Source organism: Heteronotia binoei, chromosome 13, assembly GCF_032191835.1.
Source record: "Heteronotia binoei isolate CCM8104 ecotype False Entrance Well chromosome 13, APGP_CSIRO_Hbin_v1, whole genome shotgun sequence".
NCBI classification, from domain to species: domain Eukaryota; kingdom Metazoa; phylum Chordata; class Lepidosauria; order Squamata; family Gekkonidae; genus Heteronotia; species Heteronotia binoei.
In genome coordinates this window covers 51,232,179-51,250,573 of record NC_083235.1, presented here as the reverse complement: position 1 = coordinate 51,250,573, position 18,395 = coordinate 51,232,179, and the positions used below count along the sequence as shown (strand labels likewise).

At 39.7% G+C, this 18,395-nt stretch overlaps 1 protein-coding gene across 2 annotated transcripts in view; it reads left to right on the top strand.

The window, feature by feature from the left end:
- ABCA5 (ATP binding cassette subfamily A member 5) overlaps positions 1–16,326 on the top strand; it is a 125,043-nt gene extending 108,717 nt beyond the window's left edge. For both annotated transcript variants that reach the window (XM_060252221.1, XM_060252222.1), the window contains 5 exons: positions 3,862–3,981; positions 4,115–4,264; positions 5,934–6,013; positions 13,993–14,048; positions 14,681–16,326. In XM_060252221.1, coding sequence (XP_060108204.1) covers positions 3,862–3,981; positions 4,115–4,264; positions 5,934–6,013; positions 13,993–14,048; positions 14,681–14,788 — 514 coding nt within the window. In that variant the 3' untranslated portion in view covers positions 14,789–16,326. The remainder of the gene's footprint in view (positions 1–3,861; positions 3,982–4,114; positions 4,265–5,933; positions 6,014–13,992; positions 14,049–14,680) is intronic.
- Positions 16,327–18,395: the final 2,069 nt, after the last annotated feature.

The following is an 18,395-nucleotide window of genomic DNA, read 5'->3' as shown; positions in this document are numbered from 1 at the left end:
GCTCTCTAAGCACACTTCATCAGATGAGGGGATCCCCTCGTCTGATGAAGTGAGCTTAGAGAGCACACGAAAGCGAACGTTCTGAATAAAACTTCGTTGGTCCTAAAGGTGCAACTTGACTCCTGCTTTTTTCCTCTCAGAAAAAGGCACCTTTTTCAGATCACAAAATCTGTTTTGCCTTAAATTAAGAAGTAATCCTTATTAAAAAAAAAAAAAAAAACGAGGCAGTCAGATGTGATTTACCTGCTGATTACCTGTGTCCCCTTTCACAGCTGGCAGGGCTACTGTAAAGACAACAGACACCCAGTGTTTTCATCATTCAAAGCACTATAAAATGCTGAGTACTGTTTTAGAAAGCAACCAGAATCTCTTACAAAAGACCTTTTTAAGGCACCAAAAATGTTTTGCATTTCTGCTTGTGCAAGCTACCTTAGCTGCAGAGTACAAGGGATCTCTGTTTCCATTTCCAAGGCTTCCCATGCTTATTCATTGTGACAAATGTAGCAGTGCACCTTATTTCATGTTTTGACTGGACTCAGTCCATCTTCTCTTCTATGATGGTTGTGAATGGGTCTGCAAACTTCTCCCTGGTGTGAGTTCCTTTAACTTTTCTCCAGCCCCTGCCCTTTTCCATTTCCTTTATTAGCTTCTCTGACCAAAGATCTTAAGCTCAACCAGAATGTATCAATTATCAAACATACATAAATATACATTGCTCACAAAATTCACAGAATTCAAAGGTTACAGTCTAATTTTCAGATCTAAAAAGTAAATAAAATATTAAAACAGGAGTCTCTAATAAAACCTGCCATTCAGTTATTAATCTAAAATCGTTGTGTTAGTCGAATATATACCAGATTCTGTTACAGTCAGATCAATTGAGATTTTTGTCGTTTTACAAATAAAATTATCATTTAAATTTTTTTAACAAAACAGGTGGTTTCAGGATTAATATCTGCCAATAAGGGATCTAAAAATCAATGCACAAGTCTATCCTATCTTGTCCACGCTATTCCTTCATTTCTGTGGGGCTCACTCTTAAATAAGCGCACAGAACTGCAACCTGACAGTTTATTTATTCAAAACGTTGCAAGTTTAAAACAACAAAAAAAAGACAACCCAAATCTCTCCCCCCCGCACTCAAAGGAAAGGAAATGTCCCCTGTGCAAGCACCAGTCATTTTCAACTCTGAGGTGACGTCACATCGCGCCATTTTCACGGCAGACTTTTTTATGGGGTGGTTTGCCATTGCCTCCCCCAGTCATCTACACTTTCCCCCAGCAAGCTGGGTACTCATTTTACCGACCTCGGAAGGATGGAAGGCTGAGTCAACCTTGAGCTGGCTACCTGAATCCAGCTTCTGCCAAAATTGAACTCAGGTCGGGAGCAGAGAGTTCAGACCACAGTACTGCAGCTTTAATACTCTGTGCCACAGGGCTCCTTAACCCCCCTCAAAAGACGTCTGCTAATTCTGATTGCTCCCACCTTAGCATTCCCAAAAACTGGAGACCCAGCACTTCTCTGTTTACCAAAAGCCTGGAAGTATGCTTAAAAACATGCACGCACCACCATCACTCTCCACTTACAACAATTACAAAAAATACACATCCAGAACAAAAAAAGTTGTTTAAAAGTTAGACCTTTTAAGCATTGTAAGAAAACATTTAGAAATGTTTTAACTCCAAAACAGCATGGTTGGGCAACAGATGCAGGAAAGGGCATTGCTATGTCACACACCACCACCACCACCCCCGGAAGGCCAGATCCCTTGACTGCAGGGAGGGAGGAAAGGAAGGAAGCTGCTCACCATGATTCCAAAGTTGCTTCACCAAGACGACCCATCACCTTTTAAGGATCTCCCATGAGAAAGGAGCAATGGCCCCCTGGCCAGGTCTGAATGTTCCTCGGTTGGTCGGTCAGTGGCACCATACTGAGCCAACCAGAGACTGTGGTGAGTTCTGGCCCTGCCCAGACAACCAGTTTGCCTGTGCTGCGCTATTGGTCACCACATGAGTGTCACTCTTGGCCAATAGAGAAGTGAGGTGGTGACATGCCCTTCCCTGGCAGGTCAGCGGCCATTCTGGGAGTGGCAGAAAAGCAAGGAAGGGCAGACTCCTCCATACGGGCCCTAAGCCAGGGGCGCCCATGCCCGCCTCTGACCTCAGTTGGTGTGTGTGGGGAGGGGGCAGCCACCAAACCTACCTGGCCACTCCCTAGCACAAGCCCTGAATACCAGGAGATCTTCAGCCTCCACCTGGAGGTTTCCTACCCTAGGCTCTATGTGTGACTTGATGCCACCTGACTGGCATGACTTAACTAGGCCTGACTGCTTGCTCCTGTTCAACAGCAGCCTCCCTATGACAGGCACTCTCATATGCCCTGATCCCATTCTGGGAAAGAGCGGAATACAAATAATCTAAATAAATAAAATGTAGCAGTCAGTGTTTCAGAGCAGGGTCTGCCAGGTGCAAGTTTCTACTGTCAAGCTCACTGGATGATTTTGGACCACCCGTATACTTCTGCCTAACCTACCTCACAGGGTTGTTGTGCACATCAAAAGGGGGAGTGGAAACTATGTAAGCTGCTTTGGTCCCTACTGCAAGGAAAGGCTGTCCTTTTCCTAGATAGAAGCTGCAGGGAGGGGGGGGAGGAGACGGAAAGCTGAAGTCAGATAAAGGTAGGTTAATGGTTGGCTTGTAAGGAGAGAAGGTTGCCAACTCTAGGTTGGGAAATTCCTAGAGATTTGAGGGGTGGAGCCTGGAGAGGGTGGGATTTGAGAAGGAGTGGGAACTCAGGACAGGTACAATGCCATAGACTCCACCCTCCAAACCAGCCATTTCCTCCTGGGGAAACTTTGTTGTCAATCTCCAGGTGAGGCCTGGAGATCATTCATAACTACAACTGCTCTCTAGATGGGCAGATATCAGTTCCTTTGGAGAAAATGATACCCTCCAAGTCATTACAGCCTGCTGAGATGACCCCCCCTCCAAATGACAGCCATGGCAGTGTTGCTCCAGAGCAGGGTCTGCCAGACCCAGCTTCTGGCTGTGAAGGCTGACTGGGTTATTTCAGACCAGTCACAGACTTTCAGCCTAACTTGCCTCACAGGGTTGCTGGGAAGATCAATAGTGAGAGAGGAAAATAATGTAAGCTGCTTTGGTCCACACTGCAGATAAAGACAGTACTTTTCCTAGGTAGAGGCTGCAGAGAGGAGAGAGGAGATGGAAAACAATCTACACCAGGGGTGGCCAACGGTAGCTCTCCAGATGTTTTTGCCTACAACTCCCATCAGCCCCAGCCATTGGTCATGCTGGCTGGGGCTGATGGGAGTTGTAGGCAAAAACATCTGGAGAGCTACCGTTGGCCACCCCTAATCTACACTCATCTGTTTTGTCCCCATCCCTTCTTTCTCAATATGCCTCCCCTTCTCTGATAACCTACCCCACATTTCCCCACTTACTCCATTTCCTTTCCCAAAAGCTGCCTTCTCAACTTTCCTTTACTCCCTCTATCTTTCCCTTCCCTCCCACAGCCCCACTGCTAGTCCATGACATTCCCCGCCCTGAGCCTGCTTTGGCGGGGGAGGGCGGGGTACAAATAAAAATTTATTATTATTATATTATTCACCCAAAGCAATTTCTAGTGCTTATTGTATTTCTCTTCACAACGGGCCTTATTATTAGTTATAGAATAATAATGCTAGGGCTGTGAGCTAGTTAAATTTATCTTCTGTAGCAAGTCAGTACCTTCTGTACCAGTCAATCCCTTTTATAAGAGCTGCACGGAGCATTACTCAAAAGAGCAACCATTGATAGGTTAACCATCTCATTTTTTCACTGAGTTTTTGTTACATTGTTCTAGGAAAGCAATACGAGCAGCCTTTAAAACTAGGGAGAGAGCAGCTATTCTGACTACTCATTATACAGAAGAAGCAGATGCAGTATGTGACCGAGTGGCAATCTTGGTGTCTGGGAAATTAAGGTATTTGCTCAATAATTGTAGCATCTGGTGCTTGAGAAGTACAGATGTATGCTTTAAAAATATCAGAATGATTTTGACCTTAAATCCACTTATGCCAGTTTGTCTTTTCCAATTCTGTATACAAAATTTATAGGTGTATTGGCACAGTTCAACACCTCAAGAGTAAATTTGGCAGAGGATACTTCTTAGAAATTAAATTAAAAGAAATGACAGATACAAAGCAGAAGGAACGTCTTCAAAGGGAGATTTTGTACATCTTTCCGAATGCAAATCGTCAGGAAAGGTAAAAAGCAAAATTATAATAAATCTGTGCATTAGAAGTACTAAAGAAAGAAAATAATTGTAATAGAAACATTTTATAAAGAATGCAAAATTAAAATATTTCCAATTATTTAAGCCATCAGATTAATTTTGCTAAAATGTATTTCATATTGCTTTTGTACAATGGATGCTGTACACCTTGGACTACAAATAATATTGTTCTCTAAGGGGACATTCCTGTTAGAAATGTAGACATCAGCTGTGACCTGTCTTGTAGGGGAGGGGAAATATAGCCTAGTAAATCAGAAATCAAGGGAAGCCTTTATGCATGTGTCTTTGACATAAGGAATATGCAGATATTGTCTTGTGGTTTTTTTGCTGTGACATGGGTCTTGAAACATTCCGAACCATTATGACTTTATTACAATGTTGTAACAAATACCCAAATACTTTTTATCAGTAAGGAAATCAAACTGACCATTTTCCTTTGTTGATCCTTATCTGTACCCCCTCATGTGCTTTTAGAAATGCAAGCAAGTGAACACTGGTTATTTGTGTGTGGGGGGGGGGGGGGGATGAAATCTGATCTTGATATGAAACTCAGGCTCTCCTCTTTTCTGGGTCACTAAACTGAGAAATTCCATTGGTTCATTTATTACTTCCTCCCTGAAATCAGGAAGAAGATACTTGTAGTAAATTTCCTCCCCCAAAATTATGATTAGACAAACTCTAAGCCAATGATATGGTGGATCAGCAGTTTCAATTCTTAAAGTAGTATGAATTTGGCATTTAGTTGATTTGATTGATTTGCATTAATTTCGATAACAATCAGTACATCTGTTAGACCAGGGTTTCCCAAACTCCGCTCCCCCCGGTAGCCCGATTATTTTTAAACTGCTCCTTCCTGGCACACTAAGATTTGGGAGTGGAGCCAGGAGACTTAAACACCCCAGTGGGGTGTTTAAATGTGGGGGGGGGGGAGCCTGGGAGCTGCCTTTGCTCTCTCCTCACCTGGTGGGGAGAGGGCAAAGGCAGGCAATCTATCTCCCTTCCCCCTTTTAAACACCCCACCAGGGTGTTTAAATGGGGGGGGAGCCTGGCGGGGGGGACACAGCAAAGGCAGGCGATTTGCCTCCCCTCGCGTTTAAACACCCCATTGGGTCTTTAAATGGGGAGGGGAGCCCGGGAGCTGCCTTTGCCGGCTCCTTGCAGCCCAGTATGGAGAGGTCTGTGACCCGGGGCTGGGTTGTGACCTTGCAAATGGGAAACGCTATGTTAGACTAACTCAGTTGAATGGCACTAGATGTAATGCTCTTCCTTCATTGATTTATCATTTGAATCCCATTTTAATACCTATTCAGTCAGAAATAATAGAATGGATAAGACTTCTAGCATGATTCAAATTTCTGAATAGTTGCTAAAGATCCAAGGTTTGGAATTGGGGCTTGGAATAATTGAACTTTTTAAACTTGGATTTCTGAGACCAATTTGAGATTGTTTATGCTAACATACAGACATTGATTCTTTATTTACAATTCAGAGATCAAACAGCATTATAGTGACAAAGTCTGCGTCTAATACATGCTGCTTGTGCTAACAATGTCTGACTCCTGTAAGATTACTCAAGACATTTATGATTATTGTTTCTGCTTCCTATTTGCAGCTTATGATGTCTATTTTGTGTGTTTCAGTTTTGCATCAGTTTTATCTTATAAAATACCCAAGGAAGACGTCCACTCACTTGCACTTTCGTTTTCTAAACTGGAGGAAGGTGAGGCAGTTTCTAAGAGACATTATATAGCAGATTAACCAGCATCTGTGTCTCAGTTACCCAAATCTTCTGATAATTTGAAGTGATGGCCCCTGAAATTTACCTGTGCTGCTTTTGTAGCTGCAGTGCTGGGGGAAAAGTGAAGGGGAAGGATTTCCCCTTCAGCTGTGCAGCTTGGCAGACTGCGGCAACTGGACTTGGTCAGGCTTGGGCAGCGAATTGGGCACTGGGCCTGCTCAGGGAGGGGCAGGGTTTCCAGGCACAGGCCTGGAAGCCAAAGTTTTCAGCCTGGTCCACCCCCTCCCATATTTAGGGGGCCATACAGTCAGCTCTGCTTCCCACACCCACCCACCCCTTGATCCTTGTGTTTCATAGTATTTGGTTTGGGTTATTATGTGAAAGTTTATGTTGAATGCTTGTGACAGCTTTCTCGGGTAGTTTGGGCATTGGGCCAGATCCAGTTTTGGGGAAGTGTGGCCTGTGTGTTTGCCTTCCTGGGTCTGGGAACCGCTGTGAGAGGTTTGTAGATGGGGCTGTCCATGTTACACGTAGCTTGGGGCTGATATCCAGCTCTAACACGCAATGGAACCACGCAGTGGCAGATGCCCATGTGGTACCCCTCGACTTGCATCCCACAGTTGTTCTCCCAGCAAACAGGCTAGGGGGATAGGTGGTCATTAGCCAACAGGTGGGTCACTTGGTACTGGATCCATGTCCCTTACTGTACTGGAGCTCCTACAATTGTACACAGTAAAAGCTTTCAAATCAATGTAGACTGCTGCTTATTCATCTTTTTGCCCTTGCATCCTCCCTAAGCCCCTCAGCCTGCAATTCACCTAATTGTCTTTCAGTTTTCAAAAGTTTTTATTAGTTTCAGAAAAGTTTAGAAAATAGGGAACAGAAAGAAAGGGAGAGGTAAAAGCACAATACATTCTGGTCTTGTTTTTATAAAATACTTTCCAGAGTCGAAAGGTTTCAGCGGCTTGCCTATGAACGCGGCTCAGACCGTCGCGTCCTGAGCCGCCTTCATATTGGTGTGCTGAGGGGTTGCCCACGAAGGTAGACTCAACTCTGGGGCCCAGGGAGGGTCCCAGAAGGCAAGGGAATTGGAGCAGTTGATCGGGAATGCCAGCAGAGGCGGCTGCTTCCCGATCCCGCTCTTCTCAAGCCTCAGCGTCTCAATCGCCATTTTTAAATGGCCAAAAGTCAGCCACTGGCTTATCTCTTCTTCCTTCAACACTCTGCATTCTGGATCTTCAATCAACTCAAAGACAAATGGCATGGATTCTTCTACCATTGTAAGTTCTGATTACTATATTTCTTGTGGATGTGTGTCAGAAAGGCAGGAATAAAGAAGCTGCAGACTGCAAGTGAGGCAATAGACTGAGAAAGGGGGGGGGGGAACTCTCCCCCTTTCTCTTTCAAGGCTTGTAAAAGTTTCTGCCTACTTTGAATACTGAAATTACCTGCAGGAGACTACACTAATTTGTATTACATACTGGACTTGGTGCCTAAATTTAACTGATTTACTCTGTTTGGTGGAAGGAAGAAGAAGCTTTGGCTTTGGAGAAAGTTTCCTATTGATAAGTGTCAATGGATGCTAAGAGATTTGGCTGGAAGTTTATTTTTCTAACAGAAGCTGAAGTTTTGAAGTGCTAACTGTGCCTACAAGTTGGTAGCTATCTGACATTATACTTTAGCTTTTTGGGTTTTAAGAAGATTTTTATTCTTATTTCTATCTGTGGATGTTAAGGATTCAATTATTTTCTTTGGGATAGAGATCTTAGAGTTGTTTTTTTTTATTTTTTTCTGCCCTTGGTTTATTTGTGAATGGATTATTTTTACCTGTGGATTGTTTTTTATCTGTAGATTTTTTTTCTCTTACTATACTGGTTGGATTACTTTTTTTGGGGGGGGGGGTTCTCTCTTTTTGGCACTGTTGGGGTTTTTTTCTTGCTTGCTTGTTGGGATTATTGTTTTTCAGTTTGGATTATTGTTTTGCAACCAATTTTGGGGATTATAAATAGGGTATTCAGCCCTGGATTACAAAATTATACTTGCCTATAGCGGTGCTTAGAAGATATTTGAAAGTCGAGGTGGAGAGTTGGCTTGTCTTTGAGCTAATGTTGATGGAAATTGTTGGACAGTGAACTGTGGTCTGCTGTTTTATCTACTGAATATCTACCATGCTGAACATTGCGTTTGTTATTAGTTTCAGTGCTGTTTTGACTAACACAAATTGTTGAGAGAAGCTAGCAGCCTGATGTCTTTTTAGAACTATTTGGCAACAAGAGAACTATTTGGAGAAGATTATTCTTCTGCTGAAAACAGAACATAGAACTTTAAAACAAACAGTTAAGAGACCTTTTTGAACTGCTGACTCTGAGTGCGCATTCATTAATAACAACGGATAGTAAAGCAGGGGCCATTCCCAAGGAACCGCCCCCCAAAAAAGAAATCAAAGAAGGGAAACCATCCTATTCACCTGGTGGCCAACCAGGCCCAGGGAAATTTACACCTATGCAAGGTGACATGAAAGAATGGCAAACTACTTTAATGACTACTGTAACACCGATGGCAAGTAAAATAGACAGTATAGATGAACAGATGACAGAGATCCAACAAGAACTCAAGGAAAATAGTAGCCGGACAGTGGAGATCAACAAGGCTTTAAAAGCATTACAGGGTTAGGTAACAGAGAATATTCAAAAAGTGGAACATTTGGGAAAAGAACAGACCTTACAAGATTCTAGACTCCTACTGTTGGAAGTAAACAAAGCAGCTTACATGTTGAGGTTTCAAAACATACCAGAAGAGAAAAATGTAGATTTACAGAAAATATTAAGTGAAGCCTTGGCTGAAATTTTACAGGTGACTCCTCAGAGGATGGAGGATGAGTTTGACCAAGTTAGAAGGGTGCCATCGAGCTGAAGATGAAACAAACTACCTAGTGAACTTCATTTGAGGCTGGCAAGAAAAAAGATTAAAGACGACATCCTGAAACAATCAAGAGACGGAACCATGGTGATAGCTGGAAATACGGTGAAAATTTTAAGAGAGGTTCCTTGGCCAGTGAGACAAAAAAGGAGAGAATACCAAGCACTAACAGAGTTCCTGAGAGAAAGAGAGATACCCTACATGTGGCTAATGCCAGAAGGCCTTCTTTTTACATACCAGGAGAATAGATATAGGATGAACTCCACTTTTAAAGTCCAGAATTTTTTGGAAAGTATAAAGAAAAAAGAAGGCAAAGAAAAGAATGAGGAGGAGCAAGAAGAAGAAGGTTCTGGTGACGAAGATCCAAACCAAACACGGAGATATCATACAAGACTACAATTAAAAAAAAATAAGAAAGATAGTGATGAACAAAACCCATAATGGCCTCAATTGTTTCAATTAATGTAAATGGACTTAATTCTCCTGCTAAAAGGAGAAAGACATTTAAACATTTGACAAAAATGGAAATGGATATAATTTGCTGGATATATTTATATATATATATATATAATGGATATAATTGATCCTAACTAAAGATCAAAATTTTTTGAAGAATAAAAAACTTGGCAATCTATTTACAGCTACAGACTTATACAAAAAGAAAAGGGGAGTGGCAATTTATATTAAAGACAAATTTAACCCACAACTGCAATTTGCTTCTGAAGATGGTAGAATTTTACTAGTGGAAATCACAGTGGACAATAAGAAAATCCTGCTTGCAAACATCTACGCTCCAAATGATCATCAAGAGAAATTTTTTCAAGATTTGCATCTTAAGTTATCAAACCTGGAATATGTGGAATATTGTCTAATAGGAGATTTCAATGCGGTGTCTGACAGACAGTTGGATAAGAAAACACATAAACAGATTAAAACTAAAAGTCCTCAGCTTCCAATAAACTTCTGGAAATTAGCTGAAGAAATGGAGTTGGTGGACATTTGGAGAACAAGATACCCCAATTCTAGAGATTTTACTTATTACTCTCCTAGTCACCAAACCTGGTCAAGAATTGATATGTGTTGGCTTTCTACAAGCTTGATTAAAGACTTAGTGGACACAGAGATTCAAACAAGAGTTATATCTGACCACAGCCCTGTAATGATAAAACTATAAGGTGCACAGATAAGAAGACCATGGAAGTTAAATATAGCAATTTTGAAAGACAAAGACTTTCTTAAAGAAACTAAACTAGAAATGGAATCTTTCTTTAAACAAAATATAACACAAGAAGTGAAGATGCAAACAGTTTGGGATACTGAAAAAGCTTTCTACAAGGGCTTTGCAATTAGATACTGCATTAAAAAGAAGAAAGAAAGAGCTGAAAGTTATCAAAATTTAATGTCACAAATGGGAGAAGCTGAGAAGAATCTTAAAAAGCATCCAACAAAGTATGAATTTCAAAAAAAGGTGAGAGAAATGAATTTAATTCTTATGGAAGAGGTGGCGGTTAAATTAAGGTATGCTAAACAAAACTTTTTTGAGCATGCCAATAAACCTGGAAGGTGGTTGGCATATAGGACGAGAAAAGAGAAGGCTAAAAGAATAATCACAACATTGAAAGATGAGAATAATAAAAAGAAATCTCAAAAACAAGAAATATGACAAATTGTAGAACAATTTTATAAAAAACTATATGAAGACAAACAAGCAAGTGGACAAAACAAATTTAGAAGAATATGTTAAATAAAATAACCTTAACAAATTTACAGAAGATCAACAAAAAATTTTGAATGAACCTATAACGATAAGGGAGCTTGGAGAGGCATTAACTGCCCAAAAGAATGGCAAGTCACCAGGACCAGATGGATTACCGGCAGAGTTCTATAAAGCCTATGAAGAATCGCTACTTTTACCATTTAAACACCTCATTGAAAAGATACAGAAAGAAGGCCAAATTCCAAACTCATGGCAAAAAGCTACTATATCTTTGATTCCAAAAGAAGATAATGATTTGAAAGATATTAAAAATTACCATCCAATTTCCCTTTTAAATGTGGATTATAAAATTTTTGCTGTGATACTGGCGCAACATTTAGAGAAAGTTTTGCAATCTACAATACATTATGACCAGGCAGGATTTTTGCCTAAAAGATACTTGAAAGATAATGTCAGAACAGTTTGTGACATTTTAGAATATTATGAAGGCCATCCAGAGAAACAATTGGCTTTAATTTGCCTAGATGCTGAGAAGGCATTCGACAATCTTCGTTGGCAGTTTATGTTACAGAAATTGAAAAGTATGGAATGTGGGGAAAACTTTTTGAGAGTAGAAGCAGTATATTCCCTGCAAAAGGCTAGGGTGACAGTGAATGGCGAACTAACAAACAATTAATATACAAAAAGGTACAAGACAAGGTTGCCACTGTCACCTCTACTCTTCATTTTATCATTAGAGGTATTGAACAATCAAATAAGAGAAGACACAAGTATAAAAGGAGCTATGATAAAAAATGAACAATACAAACTTAGAGCATTTGCTGATGACCTAGTTTTTATATTAGAACAACCAATGGACTCTATAGACTGTCTCATAAACAAGATTAAACAATTTGGTTGTTGGGCAGGATTAAAGATTAATTATTATAAAACAAAATTTCTGACCAAGAACATGATAACAGAACAAATTCAGGCTTTTCAGCAAAAATCAGCATTTCTTCATGAAAAAAGAATTAAATATTTAGGTGTGGTGATTTCAAATAGATGTAGCAATCTAAAAGCAGACAACTATGATAAACTACTTAAAGAAATTCAAAAAGACATAGAAAAATGGCATGATCTGAACCTATCTTTAATGGGAAGAATAGCTTTGGTAAAAATGAATGTTTTACCAAGACTACGATTTCTCTTTCTAACTATTCCAATATTCCTAAGCAGTGGATTTTTTCAAGTAAATAAGATGGTCGTTAAATATGTCTGGCAAGGCAAAAAATCCAGAATTAAATTAAAGACCTTGCAGGATTCCAAATTAAGAGCAGGTATGGGTCTCCCAGACAGGCAATTATACTATTTTGTTGTGGATAAGAGATTGGATGTTGTTGAAAGGTAAGAGACAACTGTTGTTAGAAGGACACGATTTGATTATGGGATGGCATGCTTATTTGTGGTATCAAAGACTTGAAGGCCAGTCTTATTTTAAGAATCATTGGTTTCGGAAATCTCTGTATCATACCTGGTCATGGTTAAAGCCTAAAATCTACTCAAAAGTTCCAAGATGGGTTTCGTCAGGAGAAGCATTTACTCACCCAAACCTTTTAAAAGCAAACCAGAATTACAGGTATGAGGATTTGTTGGGAAAAGAAAATCAACTGAAAACTACAGAAGAACTAGAAAACATGGATATTAAAATGAACTGTTGGATGAGAATGCAAGTTGAATCCAGCTATGTTAAAGACAAGGCAATAGGCTTCACTAGTGAACAATATTTATTTGATAAAATTCTTTTGGGACCACAAGAAAAGTTAATTTCCAAACTGTATGCATATCTACTTCAAATGAAGACATAAGATGAAGTTGTAAAGGATTGTATGGTCCAGTGAGCGAAAAATTTTGGTTATAACATTACACTAGAACAGTGGGAAAGATTGTGGAAACTTAATGTTAAACTAACTAGGTCAGTGACTTTCAAAGAAAACCTCTATAAAATGTTTTATAGATGGTACTTGACTCCACAGAAACTGTGCAAGATTTATACTAACATGTTTAATAAATGTTGGAAGTGCACCAAACGAATTGGTACTTTTTGCCATATGTGGTGGACGTGTGAGATGGTGAAAGGCTACTGGAAAATGGTACATGAAATGTTACAGAAGATCATGAAAACCCAGATACATTTCAAACCAGAACTTTTTTAATTGAATATATTTCCAGAGGATTACTCTAAAGAAATGAGACACATGTTGGCACACTTCAACACTGCAGCTAGAATCCTTTTGGCGCAGAGATGGAAATGTCAGGAAATCCCTTCGAAAATGGACTTGGTGGGAAAAGTTTTGGAGACTTCAGAGTTTTACTTTTTATCCCAACTGATAGCTGGGAAATCTAAAGAAGAAGTGAGAAAAAAATGGATGAAATTTTATGTTTGGTTGGACACTCAAGACTTTTAAGATCCTCTGGTGTGATCTGATTTCTTTTTCTTTTTTCCTGTGTTTATATTATAATATTCATCTTTAAGCAAACTTTTAAATTCTTTTTGAAAAATTGGCAAACTACTAGAATATAACTAAAGATATATATCATACAACTTTAAAATAGAATATATATATATATATTATTTAGATTAAAATAACAATAAGAGAGAAGATTTGTTAAGAAAATATGGCAAAACTATCCTTTCGACTCTGGAAAGTATTTCACCTTGTTGTATTTCAGCCTACTCATTGTGCAGCTTCATGGCATTATAATTCTGTCTAGAAATAGCACATTTATTGATTCAAACTTTTGGTCACTCAGATGTCTCAGTTACCCAAGCTCAGTCATCTCCTCAAGTACTCAGATTAACTGGGGTTTTACTCTTTGTAATTTTGCAGTGTTCCTAATATGCCTTCATTGGAAATAGCCAATTTAACTTTACAGCATGTAAACAAGTGCAGGATTGCACTGAGAAATTAACGTGCCATTCCTTCATGGCCTTAATCTGGTTTTGACTACCTATTGCATCCTTAACTAATACAGTCATCTGGAGGTTCCAAGAGACACAGGAGATGCACACAGTGCTGAAATCACAAGAGGTTTATGCAGTTACATTAATGTTCAGAAAAACTATGTAACTGCACCTCTGGTATGGCTGTGAATATTGAAGTCAGAACTCAATGGAAACTTGATAGGCCTGTCATAGTGCCTATAGAATGTCCAATTATGTTGTCTGTAAATCTAGCTATGGCCAAGGAATAATTTTACATTTTGAAATATCCATTCACATGAAGTCATTGTTATATCCAACTGCCATTGAGGAGTAAATCTCTCTTTCTGCCATTTCTAACAGCAAAACATGCCTTTAATATTGAAGAATACAGCTTCTCTCAAGCAACACTGGAACAGGTAGGGTAAAAAAGGATTTTTCTTTCCTGTTTTTTTTCCCTCCTTGAAACTATTGCTCATTATCCAAAGAGTTGCTTTAGAAATGCCTGCATCCTTGGGAGAATGTGTGAGATGTTTTACTTTGAACAGCAGACTCCCATGTCATATATCACAGTCTGGTCAATGTTAGTTACCTTAATAAAAGACTTCTGGGTGAATTTCTTCTTTTGGGGGATTCTGCCGTGGACTAATATGGCTACCTACTTTTGAAATTATAGCTTACTATTTCACTGACTGTTGCTTAAAAAGGTGGAACCTACCATGCAGTTCTTTAGATCCCAGTTGTTTTATGGATCTCAGTCTTGTCTTAACTTTGATTACGTAAAATGAATTGCCATTTGAATTAATAAACTGATCGCATGAGAGTACATTGACTGTTTTGCTGCTGGATTGTACTATTTACAAACACTGCATCTGGTACAGATTTTGTTTTCCTCTTTGCATTTATTAAGCCCATAAAAAATCTATAACTTAATATTGTCAGACCCTGACCGCTGGGAAAGGTTGTACTAATTCAGGCAACCATCCATAGTTGAGCAGAATTAATGTGGCTTGTAACTGTAATGTATTAATATCGTTCTTCCTCATTTTAGGTGTTTGTTGAACTTGCCAAAGAACAAGAAGAGGAAGACAGCAGTTTTGGAACACTAAACAGCACACTTTGGTGGGAAAGGTCCCAGGGAGATAAAGTGGTTTTCTGATGTGTTCAATACGATACAATTTAATAGCTTCCAACCTCGGAGGTGGGTTTTTTTTTTTAAGTGTTGTTTTTGTGGAGTGTATGCTGAACACTATGAGTTGGGAGCATATTTCAAAGTAAGTATAAAAAATATTGGATTCCCACATCTTTTTTAAAAATGCAGAATAGAGCCTCTTCACCTTCTTTGCCTTACGTTAATACTATTAATGTTTTGAAGTGTCTCTTTTTACTGATATATGACCTGTTCTTTTTCCATAAAGATAACAATCCCAATGCATTTTCTTCTTTCTGTTTGGCTTTATAGCAATGGTAGAAACAAGATTGATGTAAAATTTAATCATTTGTGCTTTCCTTTTCTGGGCACTCACATGCTGAATTTCAACAGCCATACTGCAATATTAATGAGCTACTATAAATCTTATTAAAAGTAGGTTATAAATTATTTACATATGCTGCCTTTCTGTAGCATGACGAATATTTTCAGCAGAGGACAGAGCCTTTTGTGACATGCAATATAATGGCTATTGGTTTAGTAATGACCTAACTCAGATTTTACAGTGTTTGCAACTTTACCAGTTCCCTATAAATTTTGTCTGTTTTTTTCTAAGTAAAATTATTTAGCTGTCATTGTTTAGGTGGTTTGCAGCTCAGGTACACCTTAACTTTTAATAAGCCACCAAATAGAATACTTTGAATTCAGTCTCTGTGTTTCTTCTGGAAATTGTGTGTAATAATAAGCATTCTGATTGGAAATCCAAATATGAATTTCCTCTCATTGATCTTAGTTAAAGTCTCTAGCTTATCTGTTGTTGTTGTTTTAAATGAAGCCATTTAAAACATCAGTGCTGAAGCTCTTGTCAACCACTGTATTGCTTTTTTCAAAGTAGTTCTGTGCTTCAGAATCATTTTGCCATCCTCCCACCCCCTGCTTTGAGCTATCATATCTGAATATTAGTCACATTATCTATAACTCTGCAAGCAAAATGGATACATGTGGATGAGGTGAAGTTGCAATGTACTTGCCTCTCTGATCTACAGTTTGTAGTTCAATGAAGTCCATTTATATTCCAATCCACATTTAGTGTAGTATAAAGATACCAGTTATATACTTGTTTGTTCTGAATGGCAAATCAAAATTGTGTCACTGTTGCGAGTTGCACAGAAGCCTATCCTGCATGCATAGGTACATTTAAATAGAGTTTGCACTGAAAATAGGTTTCACGTTTACTAATCAAACTATGAAAACCAACTGGCTAAGTCTCTTTTTATACTTCTTAGCATGTAGCTTATTAAATCATTGTTTCCTTTCATTGAGTTTCACCATAACAATATCTATCACATTTGCTGATAGATATCACATTATCTATCATATTTTCAAGGTCCTTACAATGAAACTGTAGCTATATGCATCAGAATGTTGCAGTTCTCATTGTTGTGGTGTAATAAAGATTATGATGATAATAAATCTATTCTGGTATCACTGGTACAAGAAATTATAAGGAATAAAGATTTATGTTTGATAAAGTCACACTCTCATGTAATTTGTTTCAGAGAATGATACAAAAATATAAAGATACTAAAGAGGATGAAGTGGAAAGCATAATCTTATAGCAGTATGTATAAGATTAATCATTCACAAACTAAACCTTGGTCAGTAGGGTTTTAATTTTTGATACTTTTAATTTCTGGGTTTGTTTCAATAGGTTCTCTTTTGAAATACTGATTTTCTCTCTTGGTGTATGTAATTCTGGAGTGGGTAGTTCTACTCACTGATAGCCAGAGGCAAGGCCCACAAACTTATTTAAGCCTCTGAGTGGGAGGGAGCTTTTCCCATTTCAGAGCCTACCTCCACTGAGAGAACATGGTCTGCAGTCAGATCAGGTGGCCTTAGACTGCACTCTTTTCCACCAATAGGAGAGAAAACTGTGGCTGTTCAGAGAGACAGCTACTTTTGGGGGTCTATAAAATTGAATGAGTCTTGCTTGAAACTAATCTTTAGATCAGAGCAAAGTCTATGCTATGTGCAAATTTGGTGGCAGTATCTTTGTAAATAGCTGGCCAAGACTCCAGTAGATTGCCCATTGAAAATGGTCCAAAGCTGCATAACCCACCTCCCCCCCCCCCCCAAAAAAAAATACATGCACACACCCTCATGGATTTGCAGCCTTAGCTGCCAATATCCTACACGAACATAAGCAATTATGGAAAAACATTTCCCCTGAACTCTGGATATGAAAGTAGAACATATTTTTGTTGGTAACACACAATACATGTGCTGTCTTTGAAAATGGTTTGGAAACTTTAATTGGTCCAGAACGTAGCATCCAAGCTACTCTCAAGGGTTGGTTACAGGCAGGGCTTGAATTCAGCAGGAACTCACAGGAGTGCAGCTCTGGAACCTCCAGCCAGGGTCTGCATGCAGTGGGGAGTTCTCTCCCCATTGCACACAGATCCCAGGGCATATGCAAATAAGATATGCTACTGAGCCCCTGCATATTTTTTCCTACAAAATGACCCATGGTTACAGGGAATGTATCACCCCCCTGTGTTGAAAACTCTGCACTGCGTAGCCATCTGTTTCCAGCCCATTTCAAAGTGCTGGTTTGTACCTTTAAGGCCCTAAATGGCTTACTTAAAGTAATGTCTCCTATGATATTATCTAGTCTGCCAGGTAAGATATGCCAGTTAAGCCCTGCTCTCTCCTTCAGTGGCGATATAGGTGGTATAGGGATGCCAGTCCCCAGGTGGGGGTGGGAGATCCCCTGATTTTGCAGGCTCCTGTCCACCGCTAGCAGGCTGACTGGTAGGAGAAAGCCCTGCCCCCAAGCCCCACCCACAAGATTGACCACCAGAGGCTACCCCTCTCCCTCTCCTCTTGTGAGATTTAAAGGGACCTCCAGCTGACCAGCAGGAGCATATGGCTTGCTGATCAGCTGGAGGGCCCTTTAAATCTTTCAGGTGAGAAGGGAGGGGGGTGGCCACTGGCCATATGCCTGAAATCCAGTAGAAAATTTGCTGCTTGGAATTCAGGTGTATGCAGTCCCCTTTTGCAAAAAAGGTCCCTTTCAATGCCTTTTACAAGCAGGGATCATGCCCCCCCCCCCCCAAATTCCAAGCAGTAAATTTGCCACTTGGAGTTCTGGCATGTGGGGAGCTGGTGTGCTTGCTTGCAAAAACCGTTTAAAGGGAAGGTTCCCTTTAAATGGTTCTTGCAAGATGGCGCCAATGGCACCTTCCATGGGGCTGCATCCCTGACATGACATCACTTCTGCATGTAATTGCATCACAGAAATCCCCCCCCCCTCCAGGAACACTCCTCAAAGTCTCCTGTTGGCAACAAGGCAGGACCTGGCAACCCTAAGTGGTAACTAGAGACAAGGAATTTTCTATCATGGAACTTTGTCTTCCCCCCTTAAGACTTGCCTGGCACCTACTTTATTTTTGTTTTGGTGTTAGATTAAAACACATCTTTGTACCCAGGGCTTTTAATTACGGCTTTTATCAACTTTTTAACCGGGTGTACTGGGCCTTGTTTGTTCTCAAAACACATGGTAATTATGGTAGCACATGTGAGGCTGTGACATTTTTTTCTGTGCCTTGTTGGTGAG